Source organism: Myripristis murdjan, chromosome 17 (genome assembly GCF_902150065.1).
Source record: "Myripristis murdjan chromosome 17, fMyrMur1.1, whole genome shotgun sequence".
Classification (NCBI taxonomy): domain Eukaryota; kingdom Metazoa; phylum Chordata; class Actinopteri; order Holocentriformes; family Holocentridae; genus Myripristis; species Myripristis murdjan.
Genome location: NC_043996.1, coordinates 25,973,871 through 25,996,317, shown reverse-complemented (window position 1 = coordinate 25,996,317; position 22,447 = coordinate 25,973,871). Strand labels below are relative to the sequence as shown.

The following is a 22,447-nucleotide window of genomic DNA, read 5'->3' as shown; positions in this document are numbered from 1 at the left end:
AGACAGCGGGGGCAAGAGAGGAGCGAAAGAGAAACAATCCAAAAATATCACGGGGAGCCTTTGAACGGTTCCCATCACGGCCGTTTCAACATTTCATGACTTTTCCACGACTTCCCTCCAACCGAGTCGAAGCGCTTCCATGACCTGAAAATGTTATCCCCTTCCTGTTTTTTCTAAAAAAAAAAAAAAAAAAGGGGTGAACCGTCTGGTTTACAGCAGCTTACGACTGAAAACCAACAGCCAATGCAATAAATGCGTCAATTATGTTGTAAAATACATTCCGGTAAGCTCCTATAAAGTGATTCCAGTCGACAAATTTCCTTGTATTCCCAGACTTCTCCAGGGAATCCGTCAGATTCCACAAATTTTCCAGGAATCCGATGACCAGTGGGAATCCTGACATAAGACAGCATGAGTGAATAATTTATTACAGTGTGTCTGTGTGTATGTGTGTGTGTGTGTGTGTGTGTGTGCATGCATATGTGCATAAGTAATTAGTGTGTATTTTAGGCATTTAATAGCGGCACTTATGGAGAGTGAATTGCACCGTGTGCAACAGTAAATTACGTTTACATTTCTTAACTGTCACTATGGAGACCAGTCAAGGTCAAAGGTCAAAAACACTGCACATAGACAATATTTCCTCCAATTCAACTGACAATTAACTGAACTTATTTAGTCCCATCAAGCCTACAGACACCGAGATGTTGTCAAAATCACTGCTGGCCACATCGACAACAATCAGTACGCAAAAAAACACAAAATGTGCTCACGCATGATTAGCAGCAGTGGACGATGATTGAAATTAGCACTGACTGTCAGTAGAGATGATTTTGAGATAGAGCGAGGTGCAATTTGATTGTCTAAACGGATGATAACAAGCGAATCTTTATTTAAAGACTTCAAAAATTTGGCATCAAACATATTGAGAAATGTTACTTTTTTTTTTTTTTTTTTACCTAAAACTGCCATTTGGTTCGAGACAAAAGACATTAATTGGATTATTTTACATGTCACTGTCAGTGCCGTGTAGTGTAGTGCTTTTTTTTTTTTTTTTTTTTTTTCAACCATAAAGCCCAGCCTATATCTACCTATATTTATAATGGCTGATAATGATCTGCATTTTTCCTAGAATTGTAAAACAATTGAAGCCCAAAACAGGCTCACCTCAGCCCTGTCTTTTTTTTTTTTTATTAAGGTCCAATTGCATAATTAGAAATACTGACAGTAAAAAATAATATTAGAGTGATGCTGATGTTGCTTTTTACAGCTGATATTGGCTGATGTCGGTCTGTCAGTGTTCTCCCGTGACCTACACTGCAAAAACTCAAAATCCTACCAAGAGTATTTGTCTTATTTCAAGTCAAAATGTCTTATTTCTAGTCAAAATATCTCAGTACACTTAAAATAAGACATGATCACCTCAGAAGTAACTTGTTTTTAGACAATGTGCTTGTTTTATTGGCAACATTTGCCAGTGGAAAAAGTGAAAATTCACTTGAAACAAGTGAAAATTGTCTAAAAACAAGTTACTTCTGAGGTGATCGTGTCTTATTTTAAGTGTAATGAGATATTTTGACTAGAAATAAGACATTTTGACTTGAAATAAGACAAATAGTCTTGGTAAGATTTTGAGTTTTTGCAGTGTATCTTTCCTTTACTCCTTTACTCAAAGGAGTAAAGGAGTACCCAAAACTGGCTCGGCTAGCGTCCACTTACAAGCTGTGAGAGTTTGGGTTATGCAGGACAAAACAGCGAGGAAACGAGGCCGTAACAGCGTGTGCTGATAATACTGGTATGTGAATTATTGGGCCAAACCTCAGGTATGTTTATGGCCGCCATTACTTGCTGGAGCTCAGGGAGGCTGCGGAGTAAAAATGTAGAGAGGCAGGCTTGTCAGTGGATGGCTGCGGCTCCAGATCCTCAGGTGAACGTGCAACATGAAACTCAAAAGTTCGCCGGGTAACGGTATGCTTGGCAAGCCTTCCCCTGGATAATTAACGGTTCATGATACCCCGAAGTGAATGTGTGTTCTCGCAGAGAGGCCAAGCGCAGTCTTTTACTTTGAACTATGAGGAGAGACTTTCCTAATAGCTGTACTTGGATTCTGGGCAACACAAGAGAAAAGAGGGTGAATTAAAAAAAAAAAAAAAAAAAAAAAAGCGAGAGCCGGAGAGCTGCAAAGCGAGAGACGAAGAAGAATACAAAGAGAGGAAAACATCCCTCACTGCAGAAGAAATGGAGGGAGCGGAGAAAAGAGAAAGGGGAGAGCGCAGAGAGAGAGAGAGAAAGAGAGAGGGGGAAACAAAGTGGAAGGGAGAGAGCGGCACTCATAAGCACGGCTCACACCATGTAAGGCTTTATTCAGCAACAATGAAACAAGCCTTGAGAGCAATATCTCCGAGTGTCACATTCTCGCCGTCTCCATGGTTTTAGTATTTCCTGCTTGGCTGTAACTAACCGCCGGTGAGATGAGGGCAGATCCGCGGCTGAGCTGTTTGCTGGGAATTGAGATTAAAGGGCCATTGCGAAGCGGTCTAAAATACGAGCCAATCGCCCTCTGTTGTTGAATGCAAATTTGCTTCTGCCCTCGCTTATTAAATCTGGTGGTAGGTTTATTGTGTTGACTGATATGCGTGTGTGTGTGTGTGTGTGTGTGTGCATGGCTGTGAAAGTGTGTGCCTGTACGAGCGCTGCACTGATCCTGAAAACTTACCCAGGTTATCTGCGGCTTTCAGAGAAGCACATTCAAGTCTTTTTTAAAGAGCTTTTTAATGCTCAATAGAACTGAATTTCATTTAAAAAAAAAAAAAAAAAAAACATAAAAGAAAGAAAGCTGGCAAATCCAGCCTATTTCTGTCCGAACGTGTAGCTAATGAAAGTTCCTGCACTATAAAATGGGCAGAGCAAGGAAAAGGAAACAGGAAATAATTTGTTAAGGGAAAGGGAGTCCAATTGTATTTAGTAAAGCCGATACAAAGAAAGAAAGAAAAAAAAAAGTTTGCATATTATACCAGTGGCCTTGTTCTGTGTTAATCTGAGGTCATAGCAAAGACAAATGTCACTGCATGCTAAAAAAGAAAGGCGCTTAAGCTTCCTAATGTCCCCTCATAGTCACTGTGATATATTAAACATAACCAGAAGCACTCATGAGGTCGTTAATTAGGCTTATCGCATTAATTAGCAACTATTTCTATGTCAACACACTTGTTTCCACATAACACGTGGACCGTGTGAGCATGAGCTCTGTGTCTGTGAGCGCCGAGGAGGTACGGTCGTTTCTAGAAAGTCAGTTTTTTTGCTCATTGATATGCAAGCTTATGCAGCAAGGTGCTCCAAAATGAATCAGATTATTAACTCTAAGGGGGGAACGTGTGCTCTTCGTATGGAGTCTCTGTCATTATTACTGTTCTTAGCATTGTTATGTTTGCAATAATGGGACAACACGCAGACGAATGCCACCGTGAGGACTTGGCGCCCCAACATCACGTACTGCGGTGTCGACACGTTAAAAATAAGACTTCATTTAAGTCGACACATGGATATTTGGATATATTGGATATGGCTGCTTTCTGATTTGTTATTTTAAATCCGTCAATTTGGAGCCGACCAATCAATGAGAAGCTGCATGTTGGCTCGTGAAAATAACACTTAATGTAGAATTACACAGAGCAGAGGAGAGACATGCAACAGAAACACAGCAGACAGGTTTGCTGTCTTATTTCAAGTCAAAAATGTCTTATTCCTAGTCAAAATATCTCATTACACTTAAAATAAGACATGATCACCTCAGAAGTAACTTGTTTTTAGACAACTGTCTCTTGTTTCAAGTGAAAATTGAAACAAGCAAATTTTCACTTGTTTTAAGTGAATTTTCACTTGAAACAAGTGAAAACTGTCTAAAAACAATTTACTTCTGAGGTGATCATGTCTTATTTTAAGTGTAGTGAGATATTTTGACTAGAAATAAGACATTTTTGACTTGAAATACGACAAATAATCTTGGTAAGATTTTGTGTTTTTGCAGTGGCAGAAAAGAATTTTTTTGACAGCAGGTTTGTTAAACTGACATAAAGCGGCAGCTAGCCTGGCGGTTTTGACTTTATTTGCTGCCGATGGATTATCTGTAGTGCTAGGTCAACTTAATTTATCATAATTTATATCACTGTTCATTAATTTATTGATCAATTTATTGCTTATTACACATAGATGATAATAACTGGATGTACATGGTTCAGTTTTTTGAAAAAATAACATTTTGATTAACAAATATGACTGTTTTTTTTTTGACCCGCGGGCCGTATCTTTAACATCTCTGTTTTAAGGCCTTAAACCATTTAAAGGTGGAATTACTTGGCATTCCTTTCCATAAAGCCTCAAACAAATCTCAGATGTAACACACTTTACTGTAACAGCTGAGTTCAGGTTGAAGTCCAGCAAAATCTGTACTCATGCCCCCAACTAAGAAAACAACAGGAGTAACATTTTTAAAATGAGCTGGAATAAAGGAGGGTGTACTGATTATGTGTTTTTCTTTTCATCATTGGAGTCACTACTACTGAGTGTGATTGATTATGCCTTTGGAAAAATGTAAAAATTTTACTGTCACATGGATTTTCAAATGGAGAAACAGTTCAAATGGATTTTAATGACCATCACGGGACTAGAGCAGGAAATTACCTCTGGCTGTAAAAATATACAGCGCAGAAACTGACAAGGTTATCTGTAGCTGTCCCTTATAAATACAGTATAAACAAACATTGTGTTGACCTTGTAAGAACCGGTGGGTACAGTACCTTGTTTCTGTTTCAGCCTTGTTTTTTTTTTTTTAATTTTAAGAAGTTGAAACTATTCATTTCAATCAGATCAGCGCTCTGACAGCAGTCTGAGGACAGGAGATGATGATGAAGCTCACGCGACACTGTGTTCCATCACAGGTACATGGTGATGACAGCCAGTGAGGACGTGGGGCTGGTGGAGTGGAGTGTATGCATGTCTGTGTACATATATATGTGTGTGTGTGTGTGTGTGTGTGTGTGTTTTCATGAGCGAGTGAGCATCTGGCGGTGCAAGCAGGCAGGCATTCCCCAGGGCTGAGGAGACGATGGAAGAACTAATCTGATCACAGAGAGAGAACAGGTAGGCGCACGCGCACACACACACATACACACACACACACACAATCTCCCCACTATGTAAGGGAGGCATGAGCCGCTATCAGGCGGTAAATGTAATCAGGAGTAGTAATGTACCCCATCCCAACTGGGAGATGCTCTGACACAAATCAAACCTTCCCTCCCTGCTCCAAGTTTGGTTATAAAAATACACAAACAAGAATAAAAGTAAATTACATGTTGAGCTACAGAGTGTAGCAGTTTGACAAAGTCTGACACAGATTATATTTTTAGTTATTTCCCTGTCAACACTACAAAAGACCCACGTCTTGTAGCACATGCCCCTTTAAAAAAAAAAAAAAACACTAACAACCAGATAGTTCAATGGCACCTACAGACAACAAAAAATACAAATCACACAAGAATTTAAATCCCAGCACAGAGTTATCATACGGTCGAGTGCTCAATGCAAAACCCACATTTCACTTTCCAATGAATGAGTCTTTATCGCAACAAGAAAAAACTGGGATCCTGATAAGCAAACAAAAATAGTCCGACTGAAATTCAGTTCAACAGTTGGTCAGCACAATAAAACCTCGAGTGATGCCTCTTGCATCGAATAGACAATCTCAACAAATGTCTGACTCTGTGTAAATTTGTAAAATGGAGTTTGATGGAACGGGTGAACTATGAATTATGGACTGAACGCTCTCCAGACGGACTGAGCCTCTTCCTTTGGTGTGTCACTTTGGTTTGAACGCCCTGCATTGACTCTTGGGTGTGTGTGTGTGTGTGTGTGTGTGTGACGTAGGGCCATGTGTGCTTAAAGGCACCAATGGCTGCAAGAGACAAGTACTCAAGTCAAGTGTACTACAGAGAAAGAAAAAAGAGGTTAGCTGCGTGGAACACAGCCAGGATTACAAAGCTGCAACCTCTGTGACAGGTTATGTTTGCTGTTTGTTCATGGAGACAGATCACCACCAAGATTTAATTAACTGAACCTCGGGACAAGTGCCATCTGTCCTACAAATTTTATCCAAGTCTGTGACACCGTTTGAGATATTTTGCTCACAAACACAGAAAAGGATAGATCCAACTTTGCTGGGGAATATTACAGTTCACACACTAATCGTAGTAGATTAGTGTGTTTTCTGTACACTCCGCACTGCAAAAACTCAAAATCTTACCAAGATTATTTGTCTTATTTCAAGTCAAAATTGTCTTATTCCTATCTCATATCTCATTACACTTAAAATAAGACATCATCACCTCAGAAGTAACTTGTTTTTAGACAATTGTCTCTTGTTTCAAGTGAAATTTGCTTGAAACAAGTGAAAATTTGCTTGTTTCATTGGCAAAATTTGTTTCTTCACTTATTTCAAGTGAATTTTCACTTTTTCCACTGGCAAATTTTGCCAATGAAACAAGCAAATTTTCACTTGTTTCAAGTGAATTTTCACTTGAAACAAGAGACAATTGTCTAAAAACAAGTTACTTCTGAGGTGATCATGTCTTATTTTAAGTGTAATGAGATATTTTGACTTGAAATAAGACATTTTTGACTTGAAATAAGACAAATAATCTTGGTAAGATTTTGTGTTTTTGCAGTGCGTCACATTTTCCTTTGTCTGAAGAGCAAGGCTACCTTTTCTTGCTTTTTAGCCGTGACTGTCTCAGATCTTCGCTCTAGCAGCATGCTGCGTGTTAGAGCTTCGCACACTCTCCTCTTTGATCGCGGCCTAAACTGGTGGCTGGGAAAACACTTGCCCGAGATGACCCCGACACACTGACTGTCGAGCCCTCAAACCAGGTCAAACCGTGACCCGGCCTCGGCGTGTCCTGTCAGGGTGTGATGCGGCGTGAAATAAGCAGGGCGCGGTGCAAGGACGGTGCTCCCAAAGCTGAGACGCTACAGTTGTGACAACAGACAGTGATGTTTTTGACCTGACCTGAGATCCCACTACCAGGCGAGACTTGGACTCAGTGTAAACAAGGGAACCTGATTTCCATTTGCAGAAGTCCTGTCCAATTATCTGTTTTGGCTGCAGTCAGCAGAGGCGTCAACAAGTCTCCTGCTAATTTGTGACCTGCGTAGGTGCGGTGATATGAGATATGCTCTGTATTTCAGCTAGGCAGCCTAACTTCAGTGTAACTTTAACCTATGTAAAGTGATAAATTACCAATAATGCACCATCTTCTGGCCTGAACTCTGACTTGTGTATTTATAATGAGCAGATCGTTGGCGAAAATGCTTTTCAGTCAGGTTGGAGGGCGGACACCAGTTAACCCGCAGGTGGAATGTGTCTGCAGGGCTTCCGCTAATGCGCATGGTGTCAGAGTCCCAGGGATAAAACAAAAACAAAACAATATAAAACAAAAACCTTAAATGCATTCAACTCATTGAACCCACAGTACATAACTTTCCACTCCTGTATGATTTGTCTCCGTCTTATGGTAATAAATTAAATGCCCCTTGAAAAATACACTTCTGTGTCGCGCAGGAAATGCCTTTCAGTCTAAAATGCAAACAAATACTAGAGAAAAATACCGTTGGGAGAGTCATGGAATCATCAGATATTGTAATTAGTCATATTACAAAATGCAGGGAGTTTTTAAATCAGTGGGTGAACTGTTTGGCATTCGACTGAACATAGCAAATGTTTATTTATTTATTTATTTTATGTAAAGGTTCAGTATTACAGCATTAATAGTACTGCTGTCTATTTTTCAGACATGCTGTCCTTTCCCTCAGTCTTTATCTCCATCTGCCTCCCTCACGTTTTCCACCTACTTCATGTTCTCCTTGCTCTAATTCTCAGTCTTGTAATCTCTCTTTCTCCTGCTGTTGATCTGAAAATGTCACACCACATCGGGCTCTGATGGCGTCTGATGCGCGCCGCTAGTTTTTTTTTTTTTTTTTGCACTCTCACAACCGGGAGCAAAATGCTTACTTGTTAGCTGTGTATGTATGCATGCACACGTTTGAGATTCTCAAATTGTGCCATCACACTGATCCATTCAGAGGCAAGGCCCTCGCAAAAATGAAAACAATGCACAGCCACATGAAGTCATGTAACAGGGATACACAGAGTGACGCGCTGCCAGCACAGTGGACTGAAGTTCGCATGTGTCCTGATGCGGTTCCACTTGTTAACAGCTGCACTGGGAATCTTCCCACCTGTTCGGACGCGTCTCCCGCAGCACAAGAGCCAGCCACATGTCCAAACGCAGAATATTATTCTACCATACCCCGACTTCACACGCTGGCTTCAAACCCACGCCATCATTTATGCACTTTAAATGTCACATCAAGTCATGTGAACTTTATTTATATAGCGCTTTAAGTAGAAAACCAGTTTAACACAAAGTGCTTTGCCAAGACATAAGGAAAAACATAAACTGGGAATACCACCTTGCGGCTGTACTGCATGCCTCCGCCAAGCAGGCAAGATGCAGTTCACATCCACGTCTGCCCAGAACCATATAATATTTCTAGAGAAGACAAGGGAATGGAAAGGGAGGTTATCGCTACATTGACAAGTGTGACTCCAGTGAACTATTTTTACCAAGGACTGACAGAGGGCTTCATCACACGGCGCAACGATTATCACCTGAGGCTCAGTGTGAGGGAGAGGATCCAGGGAGTGAAAACGCTGAGTTATGACTTTGAATAATGGCCAGAAAAGTGTTGCAGAACATTATGATGTCACAGTAAAATTGACCTTGGATATAAAATGTCATGACTTCATCACTTTATCCCATTAGACACTGGTGTGAAACTAACCAAATTTGAAGGAATTAATTTACTGTCATTTTTATGCCTCCGCGCCGGAAATGTGTCTTTTGGGCAGTATGAATGTGTTGAGATGAACAAAAATTATGACAGTCAAATACACATTTTTGTCTAAATCTGTCAGTGTCCAGTCTGATTAGCAGGAGGTGGAGGCCTGAACGGCAGAGAGACGAGGTTTAAATCCCCGGTGTGAAGCCTCCTCCAGCCGTTTCGAGCACGGTGCACCTGAGTAAAAGTCTCACTGGTGCTCAAACTGCTGCAGAGCTGTGTGTTTGTTTGTGTGGACCTGTGGTTGTCCCGGGGCAGCTCCCACTTGAAAATGTGTGTCACTGTCTGAATAAGAAGCGGGAGGGTTCAATTTACAAATCACAGTCCCAAAGGTGGAGCTCCAGCTGACCTGCGCTGACTCTTAACATGATGCACACGTCATACTGCGACGCAGCTCACTGTCCACCAGCGACAAGGAGCTGCTTAAAAATTTCAAAAGGAAAAAAAGAGATGTTGCTCAAGTTTATTCTGGATAGAATTTCATCCAATTTTTTTTTTTTTTTAACAATGTTTAATGCAATTTGCATGCCGGATATTTTGTGCATCCAACCCTTTAATAACATAACTACAGCCTCATTATTTATAAACTGAATTGGTTTGTATTGTGTTTTTTTTTTTTTTTTTTTTTCTCTTTTCGAGTAGTAGTGTAAGCCCAGGTGTATATCTGTAACACACACATTGCAGTTTTCTGTCCTGGCGTCTCACCTCCGTTCCAGGAGCCGTTGGGTAACACTGCTGCGGCGGCGTCATGGCTGTCCTCCGGCGTGGTCGTGCCTCCGTCTGCGACCTCAGGCCCCTGCAGGCTGTCCTCCTCCACGATGTGTAGCTTGTCCTCATCGTCCGAGTCTGAGCTGGCCTCCAAGCCATTGTTGAAGTTTGTCACTACACGGAGAGAAGAGACGGAGGCATGAGTGATTTTACGCACGCCGGTCGGCGGTGGATTTCACCCACTGCACCTTACAGCAGTGGTTCTCACTGCTGGCTTTCATTTGAGCAAATCGATCGATCGGGGACTATTTCGCAGCTGGGACGCCAGGTGGGTGCAATTAACGGCAATTAACTACATGGTGGGAGAGAGAAGCAGCTGCACTCGGCGTCCCGAGCGCCAGGAGAGAGAGCTGCTGCCTCGCAACATCGCCGCGGCATAAACCAGGGATAGAAAAACACGCAGGGTCAAGAGTCTGCAGGTTTTTTACTCCAATTGAACATTACAGCGTCTGATTCCGCTGATTAGTTCCTGCTCTCTGATTGAAGGTGAGCTAATCAGTGAAATCATCTGGTTTAGTCTTTGACTGGAATGAAAAACCTGCAGACTCTCATTACCCCGCAGTTTCTTATCTCTGATTTTAATTTTTAATAGGAGGCCCCACTGAAAAATAACCCCAACCCTAATGCTGTGTTCAATCCACTGAGCTCCTACATAATGAGAGCTTCATGGAGAGACTGCACAAGAAGAAAATTGTCTATCTAGGTGACAATTTGATGGTGAAATTGTTCCTTGATTCAGAAAAAAAAAAAGATACTGTATTGTATGATTTTATATTCCCATTTCAACCCAAACTAAAAGTGGAGCTATAGTCAGGCTACAGCAACTGGAAAATAATTGACCAGGTATGGGCTTTTGCAAAAACCAAAATGCAGCGGTGCCGAGGCTCACCTTCAACCTCCCCCGCACGACAAAACACCTGTCAAATATGGCAGCCATAATAACGCTGTTATCTCCAACATAATTTCCTCAAGAGGAGACCTGCAGGACCTGTGCTCCGGCGTTAACACCGCCGCCCCGCTGACCGATAAGAGAGAGGCGCACCCATTAAAAGCAGCGCAGTGCAGTTTCAATTAGCCCGCCACGGCGAGGGAGGACCACGGGCCAAGGACAACCTATTGCAAAGCAGACAATACACTGGACCTGCTATCTGCCCCATCGGTCCCAATGTGACGCACGTGTGGCACAAAAGCAGCCGCGTGCGCTTTCATATTACAAACAAACCGGGATATCTGTTGATCAAGGAAATTGCAGTCCTGTGACATCACTGAATTGTGCGTGCTGAGATCTGCAAGGTTCAGTCTTCTTCCAATACTGACATTAAACGCCTCTATGCATACAGATTTTTCCCACAATTTTAGATACAAGGAGGGAAACGCTGCAAGCTACGGGCCACCAGCACTTTCATTATTTTTCCAGTCAAGTAGATTTTTTTTTTTTTTTTTTAGAGAAGAACAAGACCTTCAAATGACGGAAGGGAAGCTGTCAAACTAACAAGACAAAACCGACATGCTGGTGCATTTCCCTGCCTGTGTTGAATTTAAGTGCAGGAAACTAATATGCAGTTTTCCTTCAAGTATCTCTTGCATTCTCTCTGCACTCCAAACAATCTTTTAAAATGTGCACTTTTTGAGATTATCAACATGAAACTGAATCTAAAAGTACATTAGAGTGACATGTCTATATTGTTGTTGTGTGTATATTCATGTTTCTCAAAGTCAGCACTTGGACGTCAGTGTGTGGGAACATAAATGAGCTTATGTACATATGTGAGTGGACAAAGATGACTGTGTGTGTGTGTGTGTGTGTGTGTGTGCGCACTCTACAGGGGAGCTGTGCATCCTGGTGAAGGTGCTGAAGACGCCTAATGAGGAGGTAAGCTCTGGCTGTTTGTTCACAGGTGACAGGTGCGCACACACACACACACATACACACACACACACACACACACACACACTCACACATCCCAAACCACAGAGGCAGCTCTGTATGTGTGTGTGTGTGTGGCTCAGCACTCACCCACCATGCAACTGGCCGCTACATCAGATAGCATCGTCACACGCACACTGCTCTGTCTCACACACAGCAGAACAGATGACACACAGCTAAACTCACCCGTGCACACACACACACACACACACACACACTTTCCCACTACATCCCCTGCAGGACTGATGCGGTACTTTCCGGAGACGATTCTGTCACTGCCAGACAGATGAGTGGAGCTGAAGATGGAGGGAGGGGGAGAGAGGGGATCGATGGATGTCTGGGTCGATATGGGGGGGCAGGGGAGGGGAGGAGGGGGTGATGTGAAGCAAGCGAGCAAGCAAAGGAGGAGGTGTAGAGAGAAAGAGAGAGAGAGAAAGAGGGATGCTGCACTCATTCGTACATCGCAGAGAAACGCCAAAAACTGCCGAGTTTGACACGTGTGGCCTGTTGTGGAGGTGAGCTGGGAAACTGTAGGTTGCTGGTTAAAATCCTGAATGGTGGAGGGGGAAAAGGCCTTTCTCCTTCCTCAACAGGAGCTACTACTAACCCTAACCCTAACCCTTGAGCAAGGCAGTGAACCCTCAGATATAGTTACTAGTTACTTTGCAGAAGAAGCTTTTCTATGCAAAACATCAAATGTGACGGAGTCTCACCCAACAGGATATGAGACAGTGAGAGCTGCAACATTAAAATATGTCTAACAGGTTGATGCATCAATAATTAAACACTCTGTAAGGAACCGTTCTTCAAAATAACTACTTCTACGTTTCAGACTCATTTTACTACATTTTACTGCTTATGCTCCTGTATGTTTTATTTAAGTAAATTATGAATGCAGGGCTTGAAATGGAGTGTTTCTTCATTAAAGGTATTGATACTTTTCTTTCTCCCAGGATTTTGATTGAAATGACCTTGAATTAGTTAAACAAGGTTAAAAAAAAAAAAAAAAAAAACATAAGATGAAACTTTGATTATTGCTGTAGAGAAATTGTGACATTTCAGCAACAGTACAAGAAGGGAATTTAAATTTGAGAATGGACCAAGATAACGCACACACATACAATATAATTTATATGTAGACTAATATATGGCTGTATATATTCATGATATATTAGTGTATCTATTAGAGCACACTAAATCCACTCCATCTATTTTATTCACACACTTTTACTGACACATACCATCCTTGACACATGCAATTATTGGTGACTTTATGTTAAAATACCCCAAATTAGCTGTATTTTTATTTATCTTGGTAGTTTTTCTTTGCTATATCCTGTTACTTTGTGCTGTGTGACGTGCACACAACATGCTGCGAACAACTCAGTTCCCCCACAGGGATCACTGAAGCTTAATTTACTGTAAATCAAAATAAATGTGCATGTTAACCCGCGTGAACCTCACTGGTTTAAGCCAGAAGCTGATCGGTAAGAAAATAAATAAATAAATAAATAAATAACTCTACTGCCCAAACAGGGTTAGGGTTCTACTAGAGGCAGTGATTTCCTAAAAGCCAACAAAATGTCTTTAACATGCAATTGGCAATCAGTGGAAGCAGCCTCTCTCACAAACAGATACACATACAGAAAAGGAAAGAAAAAAAAAAACATCCACTTCAACCAGACTGGCCCAAGGCAATTCCAATAAGGGAAATAATGAGCGAGTGCCGGCCCGGACCTCATCTGCTTTTTTTTTTTTTTACCAGCATCAGATAAACAGCCTGTGTCTGCACTGCACACCCAAGGCTGCCTGTTGCAAACTGGTGAGTTATTCTTAACAGCACCGGCTGGAGGGAAAGGAAGACAACACAGAGTGCTGAGGGTGGCACGAACACTAACTAAAGGCCCACGCACACTCCTCCCATTCATCTCTCAACCGGGGGTGAAGATTTGGGCCAATACACAGGATTTGTTACCACCAGCCCCCATAACGGCACCTGATCCTGGTACAAAACAGCATTTTTGGGGGGGCTTTCTTTGTAGATTTTGATTGTTTTATGATCATGCGAGTGCTATGACTGAGCCACTGGATTCTTTCCAGACTTTTTTTAAAGACTTCAAAATGACCACGCAGACTGGACAGGCCTGCACAGAGAGCCCGAGGATGTCTTTTCCATTAAAGAAACAAAGTGGGGACGTGAACTGGATCCACCAAGTCAGCACAACCGTCTAGTGAGTCTCCTCAGTCATTATGACCACCGTTGCTGTTGTGTTTATTTTTAATTTCATGCAATATGCAAAGGAAAAGAAAAAAAAATGTTGAGTTAAATTCTCCTTCACCAACTTCCTTAAGCATTGCATGAGATGGCTGCATCCCGCATCCAACAGGATACCCACAATGCCCTCGCTCCCTCTATCAAACAGAGGGAGCGAGCCAACAGAGTGATGCGTGGTGTGCCTGGTTGTTCTTTCACATCAGAATCAACTCAGTAGTCCAAAAAAAAAAAAAAAAAAAAAAAAAGAACATCAAATGGATTAGAAAATACATTTAAGTAAATGCTTAAGTAGAAAGGACTTTTTTTTTTATGTAAAATAGACAGCTGGGATGGGATTCAGCAGGAACCTCCCGACACAATAAGATTCATGAGACTTCAGAGCTGATTTGTGATTCTGCAGGTATTGTGATTTGGTGTCATGATTTCTGGTGAATTTTCTGCTGTTTTTGTTGTTGTTTTGTTGTTGTTTTTTTTTTACTAACTGGACGATGGAAAAGAGCTGAGTCATGCTTTGCTTGAACAAATCACGCCACCATGTGTAGGATTCTAAATGACAACATTTCCTGCACCTTGTATATGATAAAATATGCCTTAAGATTAAAAAAAAAAAAAAAAACACTGGTTCAGGGTCAGCATGGTAAAGTGAAAATCATCTCTCTCACACACAAAATAATAAAAAGTAAATAAGATTTTAAAAAAAATATTGATTTTCCTCCTAATACATAGTTTGTTGTCCTCAGAGGATTTAAGTCTTTTCACAGTTCCACCACAGATTCAGCTTATTGACTCAAATGAAAGTCATGTACTGGTTATGGATGCCTCTCGACTGGCAGGAAGTGATGAAACTTTCAGATTAAAATCAACATATCCCAAACAGCTGCGGGCGGCTCCGTCCAGAGAAAGCTGGACAAATCACATCTTCATTCGTCTTTCACTGATTTGGTTTCACAGACCAGCCACGTTGGTGAGCATCAGCGTGCTTTGTGCAGTTTACCGCACAAAGTTTTTTCAAGCTTCCAGTGTGCACGTCACCTGTATCAGCCAATACCCTAACCCAAAAAGCAAATTTCTGGCAATATGACACGCCGATATATGAAACTGGTCAAATTTGCCCTGCTTGTTGCTGTTATCAGGATTTTCTTAAGAAGTGCATCATCATCAAGTCTGTTTAATAGGATGAATCTTGCAGTTTTGTTTGAAAGTATCATAAAAAATAAATGTGGCAGGTTTAACATAGCCTAAGTTGAATTCTTTTAATCATTTATCTAATTTTGCCCAGTGAATGTGTACAATATATGCACGTTATCGATATCGGCATCACCAATGAGCCAAAAGAGTTGGAAAATTCATTGTGTATCCCTGCTAACAGTTCACATATCTTATAACTGGACACCAGAGACGCCCAGACACAAAGTCTGTGTGGCTGACACCCGGCGCACAGACAACACGATAAAACACACAGCGACAACCACACACTGACCTCCAAGCGCTCCTCAGGCTCACAGGAGTTACCATAAATACAGACAGGGGGCAGCACTGAGCAGATTTACACTGAGGAGGGCAACAAAACAATAAACTACCTCCAAACACACATGATGCAGGCATAACCCAGCTGCCACACACACGCACTCACACACACACATACACACACACACACACACACACACACACACACACAAGCACACACTGCATGCCTGCCACTTGCTCTCACACGCTCACTCTCACTTTCTTTTATCTGCCACTCTCACTGAGGCACAAAGATTTAAACACACACATGCACACACACACACACATGCACACAGCAGTTATTTATAGTGGTGTGTGTATGTGTGTGTGACCTGTCCGCATCATCATCACAATGCATCAAGTGAACTGTTAATCCTCCGTCTGGAGGCCGGCGAGGGAGGGAGGAGAGGAAGAGGAAAGTCTAGACGGGAGCGTTCCTCCCTGCCTGTCTGCCTGCCTGTCTGTCTGCCTGTCTGTCTGTCTGTCCTTCTGTCTGATTAACATTCAAATTCACCACCACTGAATTTAAAAACGGTTCTGCTGCATTTCCTCTTCCTTTCTCTGTTTGTTTGAGTTAAAATATGTTAGTCAGTTAATAAAACCGGAAACAATATTCTATGTTTAGAAGTTTTTTCCATGAAAAAAATCATTTAAAGGGCTTACATGAAACTCCTCGCCCTCATTAAAAATGCACAGATCTCTGAATATGAAAATAGTCATTGTAGCTGCACAAAAAACACCTCAAAATGACATCTGTGTTTCGCCAGTTATCCCTGGGAAGTCATAACATCCAGCCTTCCTCACACTGTATTTTCTTTTATTTAACCTTCAGTGAATCAGGTGAATCCACTGAGATTAAAAATCTTTGTGAATAAAAGACCTGAGCAAGAAAAGAAGCATCAATGCCGGATAAAAGTGCTGCAGATAAAATACATGCCAACACTGCGCATGGTCAAAAGAACAATCAAAAATGACATAAATCATAAACGGTGAGTCCAAACTCACTCGATAGGCAGTGAGCAGGCGACAGGCCAGCAGCAGAGCAGCAGGATCAGAGGCCCAACATCAATACAGTGTCACAGCAGCCACTGCATCTGGCCTGCACCCAGCGCTGTACACAGAGGTAACCAGCCAGGGCAGACGCATCTTCCTCTGCACTTCCTGACGGCTCAAAAAAAAAAAAAAAAAAAATAAGAGAAAATAAATAATTTCTCACAGTTCCTCTGGGGAAAACAGAGAAAGTGCCGCAGTAGTTGAGTGAGAGTGCAGCGAAGCGTCTGAATGCCTCTGTCAGTCAGAGAATGAGCGACATCACAGCGCGGCGACCACGGGGGGGAAACCATGAGTCCAACACGCAACGACTGAGAGCAGCCTGGACTGCCGCTGCTGCTGCGTCACCCTGACTGCATGACACGGCCCGGCCTGCTATCTCTGTCAAAGGTCAACCTACTGTGTGGTGGAGGGAGGAGGAGGGGAGCGAGAGCGAATACAGACTACAGTCGGACCAGCCTATCAGTTTACATCAGGAGAACAGTGGCTGCATTAAAAATCAGATATCAGTGGTGCATGCAGTGTAACGCAATGGATGCAGTTTGATTACATATTATAAAATTCATCAATAAAATACAATTTTTTTTTTTTTTTTACAACTGTCTCATGCACATATTTTCCTTTTCTATTTCTTAAAATTTCACTTATGCTTGTATACATTTTTCTCTCACTGCAACTGACCCAATTTCCCCTCGTGGATCAGTGTGATTTCTAAAAAACTGATTGTCTGTGGGGAAGCCCTGAATTGATCCTACATTTTAACTGGATGCATAAAGAAGTATCGTTATTGTTAGTATAATATTACAATTATTTTGATTCTGGGTTTCGAGGGAGCTTTTTCATCTAAATGCTGTTTCAGCCGCTTCCCCAGCCTGCCAGGAATAAATTCACCAATTAACAGTGCATTCATCTTTATTTAATATTCTTTAAATATCATTTGTTAAGTGAGCACTTGATGATTAGTGCCTACTCTGCTGACTTGTTTAAAGCTGGTGACAGAGCTGTGATATCAATTAATGCCATGTTAATATGTCAGTGAATACATTTAATACTGTATCTCTGCAAATATTAAAATACTAAATCTATTATTTTGCTTGCACTAATTTGTCAGAAATTGGTTATCACCTAATTAAATTATAATTAGGTGACATAATGAGTTGTAAATACCTAATTTTGTCATTGTGAATGAATAAAGCATTTGTAAAATATGATCAAGCATGCCAGCTCATTTGATAGGGCGGTAGGTGATGTTTACAAAGCTTACTAATGGGTTAACACGTTTTTTTTTTTTTTTCTTAATATATAAATGAAATTGACTTGGGCTCCTTTAATAATGATGGTTATTATGAAGTGTCAACGAAAGAGAAAAATGTAGGTCAAACTTCAGCCAGCATAGCAACACTACTGCTAGTTTGCTGGAAGTGTGTTTGTGTGTGTGGTTGTGTATGTGTGTGTGTGTGTATTGACCCAGTGCAGCTGTGCAGTGTGGGCTCTCTGCCAAGCCCCTAACAGACAATTACCCCACTGTGTGTGTGTGTGTGTGTGTGTGTGTGTGTGTGTGTGTGTGTGTGTGTGTGTGACAGCCAGAGGAGTGTACATCACTGGAGCTGTCTGTCTGCTACTAGATGTGACCAGACTTTAACGTGGTGAGCAGCTGGGGAGGGGGCCAGGCCTGCTTAAAGGGACAGTGACACTTTTTTTTTTTTTAATCATATTGCTTGTTAAACAGCATGGCATTTTAGGCATTTGAGCTGACGCCCTCTGAGAGACATGAGACGAGATGGATGGGAGCACCTGTGTTTGTCACGGTTTGTTGTTCACGCCTGCTAAACTGTGTATGTGGCACTTTATAACATTAATATGTCACTGTCAAATTAGCTGGGATACCTCGGTCTCATTACTGTACACAAATGACTGAGATGATTAGCAGCATCTATCTCACTTATTCCTGTGAATGTTAATAAAATTTAAGAGCACATTTCACATGAATCCCACTGCTTTCTGTTGCAGAGAGGCTGCACCTCCTCTCCGATTTTACTGAAGAGGATAAACATATTGGCGATTTTTCCGTCACCCTTTTCCCTCCTTCCTCCATCGGCCGCCAACAGGAACTCAGTGAGGAAAACTTTAGCTCTGTTTGCTCCGGAAGAACAGCGCCCTCTTCCTGTCGTGTGGCATAAAGCAACACAGCAGATTTAAAATTCAACCAAATTCCACTGCCACAGCTTTTGGTTTCAATCTGACACCAACACTACCATCACCAACATCAATATTCATTCACTAAAAGCTGCCCAGGTGGTCGTATGGACTAATAATTCATGAGTTAATATGATGAATACTGAGCTCTTAAGAGTGCAGATAACAATTTACTACATATTATTATTCACAACAAAATATCTAGATTTGTTAGTTCAATGGATTACATATGGGCAACTTCAGAATGCGATAGTGGACCAATCAGAATCAAGTATTCAACAGGGACATGAAACACGTTTTTAACCCTATAAAGCCATTCGTATCATATATGATACACATTTTCAATTCCGTTTTTCGTTTTCAGTTTAATCAATACTTGACCAAAATACTGTTGTATACCTTTGAACACTTCCCCTGTTCACCCTGGAAACATACCATTGGCACTTCAAGTACATCATACACCAGAAAGGTCGTGTAATAACATATATATATTTTTTTATGTATATTTTGTTATAGGACTAAATAAAGGGTTCACTTTCAAAAAAATTGGAATTTTCTGCCAATTCTTTCATAGTTCAGGCTTTATAGGGTTAATAAAATAAAAATGGTGAAGTATTGATACTTTAGGGCTGTTGCCGATACTCAAAATTTCGATGTCAGGATTGGTGCCATCAGTTCTGGTGACACTTTATGTTTACTAAAGATAATAATAAACTATATTTACATAGCACTGATCTAAACTGTTAATCGTTAATTGTTACAAAGTAAAAAAAAAAAAAAAAAACCACAGCGTAAAGGCCAGTAGAGAGTGCCAGTCATCCAGGTGAGGGTCTTGTTTGTTAATATTAAAAATACTAACATTTCAAACTTACGGTGGTAGCGATGTGTGGATGTTACAGAGCTACACGTGGCTGCTTGAAGTGCCTGACTCGTTAAATAATGGCTAAATGAGACTCAAATCCAGCCCTGGCTGCAGGACTGGGAGTTGTTAAGTAGAGAGCATTGAGTCATAGTGTTGAAGTCATATTCCTGAAGTGTCTGGTAAAAGTCAACAACATGAGGTAAGGCTGCTGCTGCGGCGGCGGCGGCGGCGTACGCACACACAGCAGAGCAGAGCAGAGCAGAGCAAGGGGTGGGGTCACTGATTTCCCTGGCACGTCGCGCTGGGTTTCCATGCACACCTCGCAGAATACAACCGACAACCTCCCAAGAAACACACAGGGCTGTAAATGAACCAGCTCAACACACACACACACGCAGTGAAAGAAAGGAAAGCCCCTCGAGATGAAGCCAGTGCTCTACGACAGAGGTCGGGAACTTCCACCTCAAAAAGACACAGAGCATCTGCCGTCTGTGTGTGTGTGTGTGTCTGTGCATGTGTGTGTGTGTCTGTGCATGAGTGTGTGTGTGTGTGTTAGAGAGAGAGTGGGCAAGTGAGAGACAGAAAGGCAGAAAAAGAGAGACAGAGACTGTTAATGTGTGTGATTAGTAAGTGTACAGTGAATCTTCATAATTCACCCTGATAACAGTTAGTGAAGCATGAAGCGTCTTTGCACTTGTGTGTGTGTCTGTGTAAGCGTGTGTGTGTGTGTGTATGCGTGTGTGTCCTGAGAGTAATCATGACGCTCCATCTGCTTCCTGCCCAGGTGTTCACTGAGACCAAATCAGACCTCTCTCTCTCTCTCTCTCTCTCTCTCTCTCTCTCTCTCGCCTGTTCTCTCAGAAGAAAATAGCAGGAACTGTGTAAAGGCAGAGGAGCCTCACTACTCTGCAGCAGGACAACAACCACTGCTGGGAGAAAAGACTGTCCGGTGGTCAAAGAGCCTGTCATGTAGCTGAAAGGTCACAGGCTTGATCCTGACGACACCGAGCCTCTACCTGCAGAAAAAAAAAAAAAAATCTCTTTCTTCAATTAATCAAAAGCATCATCAGCCACGGCTTTTGCGATAACGAGGAGGATATTTTGCAACGCTCTTCCCTCTTCTTTGACGTTGTTACGGCTGTGTGACGCCCTTTCAATCATCAAAGTGCACCAACCGGTTCTTAATCCAGCTCAGGTGAACTAATTAATTTTGCATGTCAGCTCGCGACTGAAGTTGTTTTGACTCTCCACCGGGGCCTTGTTGCACTGATATTACTGATGCACGTCAAGTTAAGGCAATTAAATTTTTTTTGCAGGAAAAAGCTCGTGATCAGGCCAAACGACAACAAACTTTATCACCTTTATCACTCTTTTATCGCCTGGCCGCCTCTCCTGCTGCTCTACTCAAAGCAGTGGAATCGACGCTGCATCTATGTTTTACTCTTTTTAAACAATTTAACACAATTCCCTTTGGTTTAAACAAAAAAAAGGTTAAGAATATAGCAAAGGGAAAGTAGGAGGTGGTGATTATCCTGGTCAAAATGATTGCAATTCATGATATTTACCAAATAATCACCAAAATTTGCTTTAAGCGCTTAAAATTGCACTACAATCATTTCCAGCATCACTTTATCTTACATTTTGATAAGAAACAAATATTTTTACTGCATCACAGATAGGACATGCATGTTTTTTTTTTGTTTTTTTTTTTATGAACAACACACCAAGATAGATTCAGACTCTTGCAGACACTACACCAATGTAGCACTGTACGTTAGCAAGCTAGACTGATTTTTCAAGTTATTCATGTGAAGATATTCATATCCTGACTTCTGATTATCCTGATAATGGAAATGCACCCAAATCGACTTTATGCAAGCGTTTTTTTTATCGCAATCTGCAATAAAATTCTACATCGTCCCATCTCTCGTCAGCACTGAGTGATGTTACAAAGGGCTACAAATCAAAATGGCTGGTAAAGTCACGATTTTAGTTGTGTAAGTAAACTGGCAAAACAGGTGGGATTTTGCATTTCACATTTTCTAGTCTATGTACAACATCAAAACGCTTATGAAAAGCAAAGTTAAAAAACAAGTGTTCTGTGCAATATGGGACCTTCAACACTGAACACATGGAGAGAGAAAACAGATGTGAGGGAAAAGCAAAGGTCAAGACAAAAAAAGACAAATTTCAATTTCAATTAAAAACAAATCAACAACAACAACAAATCTGCTCTTATCCCAATATGTTCCACACACCACTTACTGGACTCTCTATATAAAAAAAAAAAGCTCTGAAAAAATGCATGGTGATCTAATTCGGTGAAAAAAAAAAAAGTGTATTTATTCGGGCTTGTGTAAATTATTCTTGCGAGGTCATTCTTTCACGTCTCCGGGCTTGGCAGGTGAGTCAAAACGTTAATGTTGGACACTGCCTACCTGCTCTGCTCACTTTAACTCGCTCTGAATGAGAGCATCACCTAAATACTTTATTCATGAATCTAGGCTAGTCCCACTGAGATCAAGAGCCTCTTTTACAAGGTACACCTTTTAGCAAGCTGCCACGAGTGTCAAGCGTGAGCTATTGCTTCTAAAAGTTTTATGTGAAAAGGCTATATATCCATTTTGGGGAAAAAACACATAAAATGCTACCTGGGATCTGTTATTTTAGTCAATAGTCCAACATCATGGATCAGGAGTTTTCAAGGCTTTTCACATTCCAGATCCCCGAGTTAACTTTCGTTAAGCGGCACGAGCGACTTTGCCCTGACATGAAAAGACATTTTGGTTTTGAATATTAACAAATAGATTTTTTTTTTTTTTAAACTTTTGTATGACCGTATCCTTGAAACCACAACTACTTTAAAAAAAAATGGAGGTCTCCCTGCCCTGCTATTATTCACTTTTCA

At 41.4% G+C, this 22,447-nt stretch overlaps 1 protein-coding gene across 2 annotated transcripts in view; it reads right to left on the bottom strand.

Moving 5' to 3' along the window:
• Positions 1-22,447, bottom strand: part of zeb1a (zinc finger E-box binding homeobox 1a) — an 86,020-nt gene that overhangs the window by 21,564 nt on the left and 42,009 nt on the right. For both annotated transcript variants that reach the window (XM_030074710.1, XM_030074711.1), the window contains exon 2: positions 9,661-9,837. In XM_030074710.1, coding sequence (XP_029930570.1) covers positions 9,661-9,837 — 177 coding nt within the window. The remainder of the gene's footprint in view (positions 1-9,660; positions 9,838-22,447) is intronic.